Source organism: Natrix helvetica (genome assembly GCF_964273705.1).
Source record: "Natrix helvetica genome assembly, chromosome: 4".
Classification (NCBI taxonomy): domain Eukaryota; kingdom Metazoa; phylum Chordata; class Lepidosauria; order Squamata; family Natricidae; genus Natrix; species Natrix helvetica.
In genome coordinates this window covers 39,869,763-39,889,721 of record NC_138550.1, presented here as the reverse complement: position 1 = coordinate 39,889,721, position 19,959 = coordinate 39,869,763, and the positions used below count along the sequence as shown (strand labels likewise).

At 36.7% G+C, this 19,959-nt stretch overlaps 1 protein-coding gene across 5 annotated transcripts in view; it reads right to left on the bottom strand.

Moving 5' to 3' along the window:
• Positions 1-19,959, bottom strand: part of EPHA6 (EPH receptor A6) — a 173,260-nt gene that overhangs the window by 39,833 nt on the left and 113,468 nt on the right. For all 5 annotated transcript variants that reach the window (XM_081951465.1, XM_081951463.1, XM_081951462.1 and 2 more), the window contains exon 10: positions 2,531-2,740. In XM_081951465.1, the coding sequence (XP_081807591.1) occupies positions 2,531-2,740 (210 nt within the window). The remainder of the gene's footprint in view (positions 1-2,530; positions 2,741-19,959) is intronic.

Sequence of the window (19,959 nt, the reverse complement as noted above, 5' to 3'; positions counted from 1 at the left end):
GGCGGGGCTCAGGTCCATTTCTAAGCTGAAAACCCAGCACTGTCTGAAGGCATCTCCATGGTCCTGTAGCCGGCATGAGTCAATGTCAAAGGAGCATGGAGTGCTCTTACCTTCCCACCAAAGTGGGCCCTATTTTTCTACTTGCATTTTTAAAGTGCTTTCGAACTGCTAGATTGGCAAGAGCTGGAACGGGAGCTCCCTCCATTACATGGCACTTGGGATACGAACAGCTGAACTGCCGACCTTCTGATTAACAAGCTCAGCATCTAAAAGACTTTTGAATAGTAAGAACTCTAGAATTAAAATCTCTTTTAGAAATGGCTTTTAGATCATGTTTCAAGGTTACCAAAATTCTAGTATGATCAGTCAAATTTGTCAGTCTTAGCACCTGATTCATCTGCATCTTTGGATATTTATGGAACATAGAACTGTAGATAGTTTTTTAAACAACAAATTCCAAATTTAATAGAAAATGAAAAGTTGATAATAAATTAAACAGCCTCAACAAAAGGTCTTGAGTTTTTAACTCCATTTCAGAATAATTAATATTGCATTTATGCAGATATTTTAATATTCTAATCAGGAAAATTTGAAAACAGAACATTAAAATTAATTAAAAATTAAATTATTTGAATGGGTCTTTATTGTAAGCAAACTGGGGAAAAAAGACAAACTAATCCAGAAAATAAGCATCTTTTTACATTGCTTTGAAGGCTTCTTGTGTATGAAAACATTGAAGAACATAACCATTGTACAATGAAAAGCAGCTTGACAGTGAGCTTCTAATAAATTCAATATAAATTTGAATAAGCATAAGTAGGATTAAAAAACATTTTTGCAAAACAAAATAAGATAATATATACGCAAATACACACATGTATAGAAAGACATTCTTATTCAGTATTTATGGATACAAGATTAACAGATTATGAAACTGTTAATATACTAAATAAAAAGCTGAGTAAATTTCACTGAATGTTAAATAAACATGGTTTTACTATTAAAATTTATTTCCATTGTCAATGAAAATCCAATTCTTTGTATCTGTATGGGAATACACAACTGTTTCATTTCCCATCAAGGAAACCTGATCCTTCTAAAGAAGGAAACACTAAAAAGAGGACGGCTTTATAAATATTGGTGTGCCAAGCATAGGACAATATATACAATATATCTATTTTTATTTTACACTTTCCCACCTCTTAAGAATTGTATTTTTCAAACCAAAAAGAATAAGCTCCAACAGAATAAAACATTAATCATTGAGGCTGAAGCAGTGTTGATCACAATGGAAAAAAAAATCTTACTGAGGCCCAAAATGAAAAAAATAAATGTAAGTAGGAATTGAGGCTGAGGCATTGTTTCAAAATAATATCTAATTTTAATTAATTTCATCTAATTTTAAGGTACCTGAGTCATTTCTTTAGTCCTGTTCCTCATGCTGTATCATGCATAAAACATTAAATTCACTTGTGAAAGCAGGATGATTATATGTTTCTAGAAATGCAGTATAAATAGGTATTTGGTAGAGCCATAACAAATGCCATGAAAGGTTCAAAATGCTAGTCTTCCAATAATCCAATATATTATGCCAGCCAGAGCCAAAGAGTCAATAAATTATATCAATTAATCAATCAATCAATCATTATTGACAACAGAAATAATATATCCAATAATAATATTCACACCGAGGTACGAAACCAATCTGGCTACAATGAAAACTAAGCAATTAAAAGAGAAAATTGGTTCAAACATCACGGAAGTGTTAGAGGGAATAATTAGATATGGTGAAGTATAACTCTTTGGTAGTTTTCTTCTAAAGTGTATTACACTACAACTTTTAACATCCCTGGGTTGGCTGCAAAATGATGTGAATTAGTGTCACCATTTGTTTTATGGTGACATGAGAAAGGAGTTGAATTTTATCTGTTGGGGGAAATCACAGTTACTTGGTTGAGTTGGGTGGCCTATCGGAATTGAATGACTGAATGAATAACTCTTGTGAACAAATGTTTCAGAATGCTTTAAAATCTCCTTGTTCTTGTTTTGACTATGAAACAGATAGGTATAGAAGGGGGTACTTTATTGGAAGAATCTACAATTTCATACCCATAAAAGCCACATAGAAATTATGAGGCTAAACTTCAGTTTTATAGAAGTGGCCGTTTTCCATACCTGGAATATTAACTTCTTTCATTTGTTGAACTTCTGCATATTGAAGAGTTCTGTGTGACAGTGTTATCAGGAAATGATGAAGTGGCCAGTTCTACAGCTATTATGGGTAGAGGACCTTGCCAGAAGCAAGTCTGGTCTTGTGTACATTCCAATAATGTAAGCCAATTATTTCCTAAATAAGCTGACTGAAGCATATTGCATTCCCATTTTGCTTCTTGGCTTGCTTTCTTTGAAGGAAAACTCATTTTGATTGCCTGCTATTGTACATTAGCTGTATATTTGTATATGCATAAATTTCCATTCTCACCCTCAAGGGTGACCTTTTTGTATTAGAAAAAACCCCAAATAAACTTACAGTTGTTGTATAAGCTGCTTCAGGATCATCCTCTAGTACCCGTGATAGCCCAAAGTCAGAGACTTTGCACATAAGATTACTGTTGACCAAAATATTTCGAGCTGCCAAGTCCCGATGTACATAACCCATATCTGAGAGATATTTCATGCCTGAAGCAATTCCACGAAGCATCCCAACAAGCTGGATGACTGTGAAGTGGCCATCATGTTTCTGAAAGGAAGATAGAGTTTCAGTTGACATTTTCATGTTGTGCTGGTCAAACATTTGCTAAATATTACAAATTATATTTCAATGGCCTAATTAGTTCAGCTAAATCTGAATTTTATATATAAATTTGATAAATATGTGAACCCAGTTTTTACTTGAAGCATAAATAATCAGGATCAAATTATTATATTTTGGGTATAATATCAAAGACCTAACTTTGGAATTGTCTACAATGCTGGGAAAGGTGGAAATAAAAAGAGGGGACCAGCAGCAAAATGTATCGATTCAATGCCAATAAATGCAGCATTGGAAGATGTGAAGGACCAGGTTAGGGACACAGTGTCCAGGAGAAAATCTACCCACGTTATCACTATGAATTGACACTGACTGATGGCACACATTCAACCAATCAATTTCTACAAGGTGTAAGAATAGCTAACACTTTCTCTAAAGCTATCAACATGTCCAGCATGGAATTAACTAATTTCAGACAACTGCAGGGCATAATGCTTGATTGAGCAATTTTACTCTGCACTTAGCTGACAAGTGGTATTTGCACTGTTATGCCCTGCATGAGTGCATAGATTATTAGGAGAGCCTCATATCAGTCAGTATAAGCCTCTCCCTCATCTCACTTAATGCTAGGTCTTTCATTAGCCAAGGACTAAGTACTCTGTCATACAACTACCAAAGAATGACAGCAGGAATATTTTGGAAGGCAGCACATTGGTGTGTACCTGCATAAAAGGTGAGGAACAGAAGCGTTCCAGGATATAAATAATGGAGCAAACTAAAATACAGTATTGCATTGCAAAATAAACCTTTGTTTTTGTATAATAAATCTTCTCCTGAAATAAAGGGAAATAATTTTCACTGTTGTCTGTAGTCTATATCAGGGGTGTCAAACTGGCGGCTTGTAGGCTGGATGTGTCACACACAGGCCACACCCACCCCAGCTCCTTAAATGGGAAAAATGTCATGAAACATCACGTGATGGCAATGTGACACAGTATGTTTGATACTTGTGGTCTATACCATGCTATAATTGACTAAGAGTCTGAGAAAGACAACGGCAGTTTGCAAAATAATTCAGAACCAGATGTACATCAGCTGTACATTCCTCTTGTAGGAGGAAGTGATAGAATCTAGTTAATAAGACTATATGAAAAACTAGGCTTTTTCATTGCTGCTAGGGGCTTGACATTAATCTTGAAGACTGGATATGTATATTTTAAGATAATGCTTATCGGTAAATTTGTTAGGGCAGGGATTCTGTTCCTGTTTCTGCTTCTTGAAGCAGTGGGGTTTTTTGCAAATGTTTTGGCTGTACAATACTTTGCAAACTGATAGCTTCTTTCTCAGTCTCTCAGAAGTCCATCATAGATCCCTAAAGACAAATAGGAGTTTGAAAATAGATAGTAGCTGATGTGAAAAATGCTGCATTATACCATGGATGGGCATCCTGAGAGAACATTTGATGATTTACAATGGAACAATCTAGCGTATTTTAAGCTTATTTTATAGCAACTAGGTGCAAAAGTATTGTACTGCAGCTTTTAAAAGAATAATAAAATAAATCCTTTTAAATCATGCTGCCATTTCTGTCAAAAATATGCATAACATATGCATTAAACTTTGTGTGCTAGATGAGAAGTTATTTCTTCCCTCAACTTGTAACAACAATTTTTAAATTAAAGATAAATACCATGATCATTACAGTAAGCCTAAATAATAATTTCTCAAAGATGGCTCTATGACAATAATATGGACAACATACCCCAAGAAGAGAAACATCAACATTATTCATATCATATTATTCATTTTTGCATATAGAAAAATTGGCTAAGAACTATTGCTTTCTGTTAGTGAAATACTGTACCAAGGTTTTGTTGAGTAGAATATGGAATTAATTATGAAATAATTAATAATTATTTATTGAATTAATTATGATCTGTACAATTCCTAAGGGAAAAAGAAGTATCCCTTTTCAGCTTTTATATGTATATACACATTGCACCAAGATGTGGCTGAAATAGAGTTGTGTGATAGTTTAGCTTTGTTTAGAATGTTATGTGGATCGTGACATTAAATTAAATCATAATGTAGCTAATTTGTTTGCTTATGGACTGTTACATGAACATGTAACTATTAGCAATAGTCGTTTGGTAACATAGGTTTGGGATTTAGCGGTAGTGGATTTTATCAGACACTTTTTTTCAGGTACAGATACAGACTACATCTTATCATGTTTTCTATTTATTAAAATTATCCAGATATTTCTATTATTTGTCTATTAGCAGTGATAATTACTGTTATAAATAAAAACTTAATTACTTTTTACTTAATGACTTGTCAGCTTGGTTAGAGCGCAGTACTGCAGGTTACTTCAGCTGACTGCTAGCTGTATTTCAGCAGTTCAAATCTCACCTGCTCAGGTTGACTCAGCCTTCCATCCTTCTGAGATGAGTAAAATGAGGACCCAGATTGTTGGGGGAAATATGCTCACTCTGTAAACTACTTAGAGAGGGGCTGTACAGCACTATAAAGCGGTATATAAGACTAAGTGCTATTGCTATATGAATAAAAGATTTAGCTTTGGAAAGAATTCAATCTGAAATCCTAGGTATGCCTTAAATGCTTCCTTAGAATCAGAATGTATTAATAATAATATAACAAATACTAATGATATGATGGTCATTTCAAAAAATCCTTTCTAAGCGAGCACCTAGGAGCCAAGAGGAACATACGTGCTACATTTCAAGTTTGTAGGCTTTATGATTCTGGAGTTTTCGTGATCCGTCGTGAGTGGTTTTCGCATGCATATATGTATGTATGTATGTATGTATGTATGTATGTATGTATGTATGTATATATATATGTGTGTGTGTGTGTGTGTGTGTGTGTGTGTGTGTGTATAGTCTGCTGTATTCCAGTCTGTCTAGTCTGGTTTTTTTTCCCTTCTGCAGGAAGGCTATGCATCAAAATAGAATCTGTATGAATCTCTACTGGCTAAGTTTTCCCCCTCATGTCTTTTTATGATTGAAAGTAGAAGTAGCTCATACCACTAACAATCTTAATTTGGAACCAGTGGCGAGAAAGCAGTCTTGTAGAGGGGGAATTTGGACACGAGTTGATTGAAGAGGGTAAGCAAGCATGGGGTAATACTTTGGTTGCCCATTGCCTCCCTTTAATACAATATAGTACTATTTCTGTTATAGAAATAGCATATATTAATACAGTTTATCCACTTAGAAATGCACTAAAGGTACCATGAAGATGAGTTTTAGTGCTATCCACTATTCTTTATTTAGCTAAAATATACTGTTTCCCCGAAAACATGATCTACCCCCAAAAGTAAGTCCTAGCTTGATTTTACACAAGTTCCCAATACAAGTCCTACCCCCAAATTAAGCCCTAATTAAGACCCAACCACCCCAGGGTGCAGGGGGTTGGGTGAGGTGCACGGGTAAAAATTAAGCTAGGGTGGGGTTAGTGGAGCTGCCCTACTTACCAGGCCTTGCACACTCTGACACCTGCCTCGCTTTGCAGGCCCACTTCTTCTGTGGTTACTTACCGCCACTCACGTGTGTCGCCCCCAGCTTCCATTTCACTGTCAGAGCCTTCTGGAAAGCCCTCTGCAGCTGATAACAGACCTCTGGATTGATCCAGAGCTCTTTCATTGACTACAGATGCCTTCTGGAAAGCCCTCTGCAGCCAATAACAGAGCTTTGGATAGATTCGGAGCTCTGTTATTGGCTGCAGAGGGCTTTCTGGAATGCCTCTGAAGGTTAAATGGAAGCCGGGAGTGGCACACGTGTCAATCCAGAGCCTGTTTCTTAGCTGCAGAGGGCTTTCTAGAAGGCTCTGACAGTGAAATGGAGGCCAGGGGACACACGCGAGCGGCATCAATGGCTGCAGAACAAGTGGGCTAGCAGCGGGCTCTTGCTGGCTGGGGCTGTTGCAGGGGTGGGTTCCTGCCAGTTTTGACCTCTTCTATAGAAGAGGTTCCACAAATCTACAGTGCCGTTTAGAACCGGTTCCAGCTCCCTCCCGCCGCCCGTCCTCACATCATCAAGATGAAGAGCGAGAGGAGAAATTCTGGAACTTGAAGTCCACAAGTCTTAAAGCTGTCAAGTTTGAAAACCCCTGGGTTTTTTTTTCTAAATGTTTAGGGGTGCAAAGGTCTTGTAACCTGACAGCTTTAAGACTTGCGTGCTTCAAATGCCAGTGTTTCTGAGCCAACATTTTGGTTGCTAAGCAAGAGCATTGTTAAGTGAGTTTCACCACATTTTACAAGTTGGCCACACTCACCCAGTCACATGGCCGGCAAGCTACTCCCACCCGGTCACATGGACAGCAAGCCATTCCCACAAAGCAGGCCACACCTACAGAAGAGGTTCTAAAATTGTTTGAAACCCACCACTGGGCTGTTGGTGCCACTGCCCTAAGATGAGTCAATACTTAGACCCTCCGAATAGAACCCCTAGCCATTTGGGGGGGGGGGGAGTCAAAAGAAAATAAGATGGGTCTTATTTTCATGGAAATACAGTACCAATATGCAATCTACTGTCCCGTTGCCAGTTTTTATCCTGTCTCTGTTACTGCTAAGCTGAGGCCTCCTGTCCATAGCTTAGCAAGTCAAATTGACATCACAATGTTCACATGTGTATTGCCACATTGTTCAAAGGCATATGCATGCAATTAATTCATAATGTTTGATGCAAGCATTTAATTGCATTATTTGTACCAGGAAACTTATAGCATTGTTTGCCAGCCATTGTCTTGTCTGCAAAAACTGACTTCTGTCCAATTCAGTTTGTCACTTTCACTTGCATTTAAGTACAGTTTTTGTTCAATAGGAGCCTGCTAGTCCAATGTTATAGTGCATTGGCATGGACTATACAGTTTGGTCTTAAGATATGCCTACCATTCATTTTCAGGTGCAAGAAATACTAAAGTAGTATTTATTTTAGAACAAATTCAGTAACCGCAATCAAGAACTTATTTTTAGCAGGTACAGTATGGAAAAAAAATGTTTTCAGTTCTTAGACAAATTAAAGAGATGTCTTGATTGTTAATTGTCTTGACTGTGCATTTATTTAATCTGAATTTAATCAGTTTTAGATAGAATTCAAATTTGTTGAGCAGTTTATAATGTATTCATCAAATGTATTACAACTTCTATAGTTCAATAATAAGGAATATGAATACATCACAACTTCCCAAAATGTTGACCATAACATCGTACAATAAGTATTAGACACCATCCAGAGTTGCTTTTAGAGAGATAGATTATATAATCATGATAAATAAATAAATAAATAAATAAATAAATAAAAAACAATACCAATGAAAATAGATGTGACCCCAAAAATAACATACCCCAAACATGTAGAGAGGGCGCGCATAAGTGCACTTAATGTGCCTATCGTCCCTGTCATTGGATTTTTATTCTCTTATTTTTGTTCTCGTTTTTGTTTGACAATAACAATAAATAAAATACATAACAGAGCACAGCAATAAATGATAGTTGCTCAAAGACTTTATAATTATTTTTACAACTAATAAAAAATGTACCAAGTTCAAACTAATTAAACTTACAAGACAAGACTATTCTATACTGTAAGTGCTCCTACCCTTTCCCCCTCGCGTCACAATAAAAGTGATGAAATAGCAAAGTGCAGTCCCAAACTCATTTCCCTGCTGGTTCTAGTCATTTTTCATCTTCCTACCACAGTGCTCCAAGCACCTCTTCTGCTACTTCATTTCCTGGAGGTTCTCAGTAAGCCAGGAATTCACTAGGGATCATCCAGCCAAGGGTAATCATGGCAGTCAAAGCATTCTGGTCACTTTCTGTTGCAAGGAGATGAACAGGCACTCAAAGGAACTGATTACAAGGTCCCAATGGATATCTCAAAGAATATGCTGGAAACCACCAAGATCCACGAGGCACCCATTTCATCTTCAAAGATCCCAGGTGACAGTCATTCTTATTTGGACCAGGAGATTAGAAGGCTTTAAAGCACTGATCTCCAATAAGGGTGCATTCCATCCAAATGTTTCCTAATGGAATTTAGAGTAATGTTCTATGAATTCTATAAATGAATGTTATTTCATTTGAGATGCTAATTGCTAGAATGTTTTGAAGAGATACGCATGAATTGCTCTTCTGAGAGGTGGTGATGTTTCTGGTATGCAAGTGAACTGGCCCAGGGCGTCCATCTTCTTCTTCATCTATTATATTAAATACCCCACATACAATGCATGACCGAACATTAAAACATTTTTTTACATTGCATCTGAGGTAAATTCATATAATGGGCAATTGAGTTAATATCACTTTATAATGCCTTGGTAAGGCCACACTTGGAATACTGCATTCAGTTCTGGTCGCCACGATGTAAAAAAGATGTGGAGACTCTAGAAAGAGTGCAGAGAAGAGCAACAAAGATGATTAGGGGACTGGAGACTAAAACATATGAAGAACGGTTGCAGGAACTGGGTATGTTTAGCTTAAGAGAAAGAAGGACTAGGGGAGACATGATAGCATTGTTCCAATATCTCAGGGGTTGCCACAAAGAAGAGGGAGTCAAACTATTCTCCAAGGCACCTGAGTGTAGAACAAGAAGCAATGGGTGGAAACTAATCAAGGAGAGAAGCAACTTAGAACTGAGGAGAAATTTCCTGACAGTTAGAACAATTAATCAGTGGAACAGCTTGCCTCCAGAAGTTGTGAATGCCCCAACACTGGAAGTCTTTAAGAAGATGTTGGATAGCCATCTGTCTGAAACGGTATAGGGTTTCCTGCCTAGGCAGGGGGTTGGACTAGAAGACCTCCAAGGTCCCTTCCAACTCTACTATTGTATTGTATTGTATTATACAGATAGGAGCAGGATATAAGTTATGCTTCTGTTTCAAAGCAACTCCCGGAGCCCTTAAGAGAAGTTTTTAATACTATGTCATAAAGTGATGATAAGTGTGATTCTGAGTGAGTATGCAGCAGCATACTGTCGAAGAAGCAATGAGAGAAGTCAGTGCCGGAATTCAATGAAATCCACGTTTGGCTCTGTTTTTGTAACTAATGAGAAGTTTGAGACAGATACAGGGGATGAAGTTGTAATGTTCAACTATTGGAATAAATTTTATATAGCAATTTTGCTTGTTTTCTATCAGCAAGTAATGCACAATAATTTCATCTATATTTTAAGAGTCATAAGATTTAAAAAGATATTTGAAGAAAAAAGATCAAAAGCTAAAATTGTGTGGCATCTGATTGTAGCATTTTCTGTCACCTGCTACATGCTCCAATGTAATTTTGGGCAAACCCTGCTGTAATTAAATATTTTTTTTTCCAAATGCAGATGCCCTTGCCTTTATATGTTTTAGCAAGATTCCTGACGTATAAAATCAGTTCACTGATTTCCCATGGAATCTCATTTGGTGCTAGCTTTTTAAAAGAGACATTTGAATAAATTTAATGTATTTTGATATACAAAATTCTCTGGGATATTTTTTACAATTATTTTCTCACAAGAAATAATATAAACTTTTAACTGAGCATTTATGCTACATGATGTCTAGTGCATACTTTTGATTCCCAAGGGTTACCCCCAAAATTACTTTTGATACAATTCCCAGTTGTCTGTTAAGAGTGTTTATTAGTCTTGGCAACAATTCCTAACACAGTAAATTTATCCAAGGCACTGTTCCATCAAATTCTAAGCAGACTTTAATATCTTTGCCAAATAAACTATTCTTGACAGCCAAAGGTATATCTAATGCCTGGCTGGTTTCACTCTTATATTGCCATTCTAGGGTACATGAAATCAATTATTTTATATTCAACAGCTGATGCTGTTTTGCAAAGCTTGTTTCAAGAAATATTCCAGTCCAGTTACAGAACACTGCATAAAATATTGACAAAAACCCCACTCTCTCCAGTAGAAGCTAAATAAACATTTTGTTCATAAAATATTCCAGGAAGCAACCATTTTAAACAGAAAACCGTATGAATGAAACTTGCATGTTGCATTCAACATTTAATTATGGAGTTTTAGAAATGCATAGCACTAATTTCAATCATTATACATTCTCTGCCTTTGATTGCATGGATCAAACTAAAAAAATGGGGGCTCAAGATTTTGCAGAATCATTTTATACTGGAATACAATGGAATGAATATTTAAAGAAGTTATATAATCTTCACTCATCATTTAAAGTAGCCTCTAGGTATTTTCCCACTAGCCCATAGCATCTTATTGATTCTCTATTTTTGTAATATTACACTGTGCCAAAAGTTTGACTTGCACTAATTAAAATGTTTTATTATTGTAATATTAGTAATCTAAGAATCATCTTTCACATTGTACTTGACATGTGCAATATGAAAACCTCTGAAAAGTTGACTTGTGGAAGTGCAACTTCCAGCATCCTTAAGAAACATGTCTAACAATGAGGGATGCTGGGAGTTGAAATTAAGTAATAAATGGATGCCAAATTTAATTATTCATCAAAGGTATTCCCATGGGCAGAATCACATGCAGAGAAAAAATAAACTATATTTCAATAGAGCATGAGGAAGTTCGGGAAAGAGAAAAAGAGCTCATATATTTCTAAAAATATATTTGTAGCACTAATCCTTAATTGGAACATAAAGATGACCCAACAAATGTAATACAGCTCCCAATGGCCCTCAATAGGGAGTTGGGCGGCATATAAATTAAATAAATAAATGTTTTTTCCCCTAACATTTTAAGACTTTCCAGAAGAAAGAGCTACATCACTACTGCCTGGGGTTTGCCGTTTTCCTATTTCCTATGTGTTGAAATCATATAAAAGCATTTTTCAAATCAATCATTATTTAGAATTTAGCAATCACTATTTGGGAATTTCTATATAGGAAAACTAAAAGCAGAAAGGTTTCAATATGCCCTCAAGATATTAGATTTCATTAATGAAAAACTGATTTTAGACCAATAGAACAATCTGCCAGTACTGAAATAGCTTGAAAGGCCTCTGAAATAACTGGAGTGGTGAATTTATACAGGGTTATTTGGGGGTTTTGCTTTTAAATATATTTTCTTTAGAAGCATGGTTTCTAGATTCAGCCATACTTCTAGCTTAGCTAGGCTATTAAAGGAAATGTCAATCAATACTCCACTCAGTGTGCTGAAGAACAAACGCTTTCCAGAATATTCTTATTTTCTCTATAGAGTTAAAAAGTATCTCATTTGTAATTCTAAAACTGAATGGAATCCACCTGTCCCATATGGAGGCCCTTTTCTTCAAAAACAGAAACAACAAAAACAAGAAAAAAAGCCCCTTGTTAGATTCTTCTCTCTATGGGACCAGAAAACCACTTGTCCAGGTGATTATAATACCTTATAATACCTCATTCTGCTAGATGATTAGTGAATGCTGACTGATGTATAATATCATTTGTGAAATCTGGGGTTTGAATGGATATCAACAGTACAGGAAACTTTGTGACTTTGATTGTGTGGTATTGATTGACTATGGATGCTCAAGAATTCTGAGAATCTGATAATGTGTTGAGATGTATTGCAGTTAATACTTGATAACATCACTTACTGCACAGCAAGTTGCCATGTTTTTGTGCCATTATAAGCTAAAACAGAAGCAGCTGCATTTAGATGTTGCATGCTTATGGTTATTTGGAAAAGTGAAACATCTGTAGTTCCCAATATTTTAAAAGGCTCTAAATCCTCCCAGTTCGGCCCGGTTCAGTCAAACCGGCAGGGATGATTGGCATCAGTTCTCCAAACTGGTGGCAAAAATCCCTGGTGGTGCCCCACCCATGCCTGCCTGGTCGCCCGCTCATCTCTTCTGGCCATTCAACCCGCTCATCCAGTCCGAATGTTTCTCCCTCCATTCACAGCAGAGCTGTTGCAGCCTGTCCCTTTAAGATAGTCCCCAGGAGGGATGGGGATGGGGGGACCATCCATTCACAGTGCAGCTGCTGTTCCCTTTATGCCGTCCCCTTCCTTCTGGGGACTATCTTAAAGGGACAGGCTCTATCAGAAATATTTGGATTGTCTTTGCTGCATTTAATGTTGAATTCTGTCGCAGAGACAATCCAAACTTTCCCCCCTCCACTCAAAGCAGAGCTGCTGCAGCCTATCCCTTTAAGGTACTTTCACCCCCAGGAGAGAGGGGGCTAGGAAGCATAAAGGGAATAGCAGCTCCACTGTGAATGGACTCATACACACATTTTTTCCTACTGGGTTCTGTGGGCGTGGCTTGGTGGCGGTGGCATGTGACTGAGTGGGCATGGCCATGAGTGACATCGAGTTGGCCATGCCCATTCAGTCACAGGTCCACCACCAAACCATGCCCACAGAACCAGTAGTAAAAAGTTTTGAATTTCACCACTGCTCTAAATGTTAAGATATGAAGAAAATAAGTAAAGACAATTCTTATGAAATGTATCAAACAACCAACCAACCAACCAACCAAACAACCAATAAATTCCAATGTCTTCCTATACAACCAATTTGCCCAATTCAGTGGTTTTTTTCCTCTATATATTTATGTCTATTGTTTCTGGATGTTCTTTCCATATTATTTTCTTAATAAGTGTCCTGAAAAATTTACTTGAAATGAAAATCCTTACATAAAAGTTTCATGAGCAACACATTTGATTACTGTTTTTAAACTGTTTTAATTTATGAGTTGTACTGGAACATTATAACATACTAACTTCAATAAGAAACTGTTTCTTTTTATTATTTTAAATTATGTTAGTTTTTTAAATTGTCCTACCTGTTTAAGGTAATATTTGAAAAGCATTTTTGACAAAGGAATTTTATGACAAAAATTGAAATCCTAGGCATATATGGATATATGGATAATGGATAAAGGAATGGCAATAGCTTTACATTTGCCCTAGCTAGTGCTTCCTGAATGAGTTGTAAGATAACTGCATCAGTTCTTCATCAGTAAATTCATTAATTTATTGTGGTGAGAAATACTTTCCTTCCCTTAGCTGCCAGTATACAAAAGACAATGAATACTGGCAGAAATAGTGATAGAAATATATATTCTTTCTTTCTGTGCCAAGAAAAACTTGCGTTCTAAAACTTTTGAAATATGCCAAGTTTTATTGAAAATTTAGGCAAGATTAGCAGGGAAGTTTTTTCCCAGTGATTTATCCTCAATTTCTAAATTGATGTTGCCTGGTTAGATGTTACAGCTGCCAAATGACATGTCATGGAGTACCTAGAGAGCAAACAACAATAATTCAGTTACTTTCTCTCTCATTCAAATTATGGCAATGGTGGCACTCCAGTTAAAAGAGAAAGTAATCTCCTAGTGATGTTCCATTTCTAGCCAAGGGTATCAGGGGCCAGACTGAGAAATCAGGCACTTACGTTCCAGCACCTGGTCAGTTATAAGCATGATTACTGAGTAGTCCTCAGCTGGATGGCACTTCACTTATGTGATAGATAACACACATATTCTGATGTCTAGGGTGACTTGATAGCAGAAGCTGTGCTTGCTCAGCTGCCTTTCTCACGCTGCTATTCCTGGGAGCTCACTTTAGATCCAAGCCTATTGGAAGATATTGTCTGAATTCTTAAAACAGCTGAAATATTGAGTGTGAGAATTCCAAATAACACCTCCAATGAAAGAAGACTCCAAGGCTTGAAGCTCCTCAAAGTTCCATTTTATTAGATATGTCATGTTGACACATCTGGGAAAACCCGAATCTGAGAGTTCTGGGTTTTCCCCACTCAAAAGAAAGTCAAAGATCCACTCTCTGCACCCACAAGACCATCACATGGTCCAATCAATTCACCATCTCAACTGGAGCCAACCCCCAGTCATTCCCGGTGCAGGCCAAATGCCCTTGGCTCCCAGAGAAAGAAATGTTATGGCTAATCCTACACCAATCCTTGTTATCCCCTTTCTCATTTTCCCAGGCACTAAATGTGGCAGCCCTGAGGCTCCACGGTAAAGATGGCTTCCACAACTGACATTGGGTCTATGATTTGTGTAGCCATGCCTATTATATCTTTTCTCATGAATTTTTGGTTCTGTGCGCTGAAGTGCCAGGGCACAAAACGCAGGCATCCCATGGAACTATTTCTCCAAATGCTTTACTCTGATTTGTAAAACGCTTTATATTTGGTTTTCCATACAAAGCTAAAAACAGCCCAAAGCATTTAGGAGAATTGATGTTAACATAATGTAATGGTTGAAACTGATGAAGCATGAGGTTTTGATTTTCATGCCAAAGATACCCATTTGGTAAACAAGGAACAGATGGCTGAAAGCTTCAAGGCCAGAAAAAGAGCAGCCAAATGTGCACCGGCTCAAAGAGGCAGGAGAAAGAAGCCCAGGATTTGAACTTTGGACTGATTAAGATCATATCCATACATAATGTATATATACACAGAAATATATGATTTTCTAAAATTCAGCAACGAACACTTATTTAACATGTTTGTTTCTGCTGTGGAATATAGAACTGAGCAAGAACAAGGGTTTTATCACTGTGTCTGGCAGGAAACTCGTGCTACCAGTCTTGTTTATTTTGTTGGAAACATTTATTTATACAATGATATGGGCAGGTTTGATGAGCTCAACAGAACAAGTGGGTGACTTTGCACATATAAACAATAACACTTCTATTGTACCACTTTCTATTTTTCAAAATTGTATTATGCACCTTTTTCTTTTCTGAACTTATAGGAAAATACACCATGTTTTCCCGAAAATAAGACCCTATCTTATATCTTTTTTGCCACAAAAAAAGGCACTAGGTCTTATTTTTTTTGGGAGGGGGGAGGGATTTCGTCCACTGACTCACCTCACCTGCGCACGTTGCTCTTTTAGCTATTAGAGGTCTTTAGGAACTTTTTTGTCCTTTCCTGAGGCCTCTGCAGCTGATAACAGAGCTCTGGATCATTTCAGAGCCCTGTTATTGGCTGCAGAGGCCTTTAGGAAACCCTTGCTGGCTGCAACAAAAGAAATGGGCTGAGGTGTACGAGGCCTGGCTGCAACTATCCAAAGATAAGTAGTAGGGAAGCTCCACCCCCTACTCCCCACCCTAGCTTAATTTTTACCTATGCACCCTGGAGTGGGTGGGGTCTTAATTAGGGCTTATTTTGGGGGGTAGGACTTATATTGGGCACACGTATAAAAATCAAGCTAGGGCTTACTTTCTGAGTAGGTCGTATTTTCAGGGAGACACAGTAGTATCAGTTACCAGTCAGTATGGTTTTTAGACTAATAATCTGCAAGTTGTTGAGTTGTTTAGAATTTTTAGTCAGGTTAGTTATTTCAAACAATGTTATAACTTTTGTCAGACAATGCATGGCATCTGATTTAGAGACAGTGGTGGGATTCAAATAATTTAACAACTGGTCCTCTGCCCTAATGATTTCTTCCAACAACCAGTTCACCAAATTGCTCAGAAGGTTAACAACCGATTCTCCCAAAGTGGTGCGAACTGGTTGAATCCCACCACTGTTTAGAGATCAAAGGGATAAGAGTGCCAAGTCAAAGTTTTGCTTTTTAAAAATAATTGGTCAGTATCTCCTGCAGACACAGCATGAATAGAGGACCAATGCATTTGTCTAGGCAGCACACAATATGACAAGCAGAGCAATGGAGAACCTTAATAGAAACTGACTAGATGGCACCATTAGATGGCAGCAAAGAGATACAGAAAACCTGTTTCAATATTTGTAGTCCATTTCTGGTAATTCACATGACTATTGGTTCTGCTACTCCCCAAATTGTACCTGAGCTACTATTGTTGTAGTTGCTATTCCTCCATTTTAGTGGCTTGTGTCAACAAGGTTCCAACATTAAAAACAATGTGTTTCTTCAGATACGGCTGCCAAACTCTTTACTAATGAATTATGCTGGAATGTGAGACATTTGCCTTGGGTCCTCAACATCCTTGCTTATGTCCATGAAAACAGATGATATGAGGAAGCAAGAATGTCCAAATATTTAATCAGAATAACAATTATTTCTTTTGTCCATGGAGGTTACCATGTGTACAAAAACTGTCCAACATTGAACAGATGTTCACAATATAATTTTTCATATTAGAACTAATTTTGACTCATGTTTAAATATTTTACAAGAGGTCCTTGACTTAGAACCATTTTTAGCGACTGTTCTAAGTTACAATGGCACTGAAAAATGTGACTTATGATTGTTTTTCACATTTACAGCAGGGGTGGCTTCCGGCAGGCACGTCTGCCAGTTTGCTCGTGTGCGTGCTGCATGTGTGCACATGCGCAGTACAATTAAAATTGTTCTGAGCATGCACAGAACTGAAAAATAAGATGGTGGCACCTATGGCGCCACCTGGAGAACTTGTTTGGGGGCATGGCAGGCCTGGGTTGCTGCCGGTTCCAGCAACCCAGGCTGCCAAACCACTACTGGTTCGCCCGAACTGGTCTGAACCGCTAGGAACCCACCGCTGATTTACAGTCATTGCAGCATCCCCATGGTCACATGATCAAAATTCAGACATTTGGCAACTGACATATATTTATGATGATTGCAGTGTCCTGGGGTTATGTGATCCCCTTTCTGACAAACAAAAGCAATTGGAAAGCCAGATTTACTTAACAACAATGTTACTAAGTTAACTGCAGTGATTCACTTAACCACTGTGTGAGAAAAGGTTGTAAAATGGGGCAAAACTCACTTAGCAAATGTCTTGGAAATTGCAATGGAAAATTTGAGCTTGATTGTGATTGTATATTGAGGATTATCTGATACCTTAAATATTTTCCATGGAATTAATAGGCAATGATTCCCTCCCCACCAAGTTTATTTAAGGACAAAACAAGGATGCCGACTCTCCTCTCCTCTTAGTAATAGTTGTTGTAGTTTTGGCCAAAAAGATCCAACAAACAAACCAAGAAACAGATAATTGGGATCAAAATTAAGGAATACAAGGTGAAAAGTTACGCAAATATAGTATTAATAATCATGAAACCATGAAATTCCACATAGCTGTTGATGAAATTACTCAAAGATTTTCATTGCTTTTCCAAATATAAAGCAATGAAAAGAAAACAAAGATAATATCAAGGCACTTATCTTTTACAGAAGAACATTCTGTGTAAAAAGAATCTGGGTATGAAATAACAAAAGATCCAGTGAAACATCTAGGTTTTTACTTGACAGGATGTAACAAAGACATCTTTCGAAACAATTACAATAAACTACAGGAAGAAATAAAACAAGAAAGGTGAGAAAAGCTTAAAACTTTCCTGGCTAGGAGCTACAGTGACAATAGAAATGGAAGTATTACTCACTATAAACCCTATTTGAAATGGCAACGTTTTAGAAATGAGTTCATTTTATTTATATTGTTGAAAATGCTGTGAAATTAATGCTTCTATTTATATATATCGTTTATGTTTCTAAAAGTATTGACTTTGGTTTGAGATTTAATATTTTCAGTTCTCAGCAAAGAAAATAGATATATGGACATATGTTCAGCATGGCTCCAATTATTTAGTGGTTTGCAGAATTGATTAATACAGATCAGCTATGGATAACTGCAATGGATCATGGCTTAAGTTTCTTGATGTCTGCAAATATAAGTCTTGTGTGTTCTTGTTTCTTCTTTCAGCTTTGTTTCTTCTTTTATAATTTAAAAATAACAAAAGAAGGAAAAGTGAATAAAAATGAGGGAGAAATCAAACATTTTGTTCTGTATGTACTAAGGGAAAAAAGAGATAGGCTCTATTTTTTAAGTATCCTTTGTAACTGACAAATAAAACAGGGTTATTAAACGTTGCAGCATCATGTTAGCCTCTTCATCCAATCTAAGATAGAAAAACTAACTTAGATGGATTTAGAGCACTCATTTTATGGCTACATTTTATGGAAGTCTCTTCCTTCTCAATGTTATTTAGCACAGAGCGTCTACTTAAGTGTGTAATCTCTAGCTGTCAGAAAGGTGAGGTCAATGACAATGCTTCACTGGGAATTATAGAAGAGCTGTTCCATTGTACACATTGTACATTGTTTCAATGTACAGTCAATGTACAATCTTCACATTTCTTCTCCATAGAAAACTATTTTTCATTTTTCCTTCTCAAGCTTTCTTAAGGTTTGGTAAATAGTTTGAGATACCTTGCTTTAATATATATCTCCACAAAAAAAGGTTTGTTATTTTAGTATAACTACAGTGTAGCTATCTCAGTTTTATATTTTTACATAAAAAGCTTGATTATGTACCTATATCAAAGAGGAACAGCAAACCCTCCATTTAAAAATCCATCAAACTTGTTCAGACATATTAATTTGCCTTAATTTTACATATACACAAAATGAAAACCCTAGTATGATAACATTGTATGTATTTTAGGTCCCGCAAGTATTCTTCTGCTATTGAAGACTGAAGCATGTACCAACTGCAGAAGAATGGACAAAAGGAAATGATCTTATAAGCCATGCATGAACTAAATTACCAACAGATACTATTTTGAGAGCATATGTTCACAGATATTCAAGCAGGCTCTTTCTCCTCAATTCTGACTGAAAATATCAGGATTATGCTCTACCAATCACCAATATATAATTTTTGACTGCACCTAATCTTTATAGACTAATTTAGGCAGATGTTTGTTATTTACAAATTTTCACTAGACCAGAGTGTACATCATCCATGTCACTTTGTGTTATTCGTGTAATATCATCATTATAGAAATGCCACATAACCTCATTTTAATCAATGTGTGTCATTTGCATAATATCATCATTATGCAAATGAAATTAATTGGAATAGAGTGGTCCATTTCACACAAAGTCTGTTGCTTGAAGGCTGTTATGAATGTAGTGATGAATATGTAACTCTTGCTAAACTATATTGTTGACTCAATTCTATTTTGTCTCCACTTTTTCATTTTGTCTTTGTTACATGACTCTCTAAATATTTCCCCTATTTTAGCTTAAACTTGTAAGGTCCATAACAATATTTGTAGGAAACATTTCATTTTTCTGCCTATTCAGTAAGTGAATGGCAGGCATGTCTAATTGGGAAAAGGGATCCTAGTTTAACAGAAGGCAGGATGCTTCCAAGATACTTTTACTGTATGTTTACAAACCGCAGCGAACAAAAACAATATAAAAAAAGAACCAACAAATAACCTTCTGAACTAAGATTGTGCCACTTCACACTTTCCATTTCTATAGCTGTGACCTTGGTTAAATGAATGGCA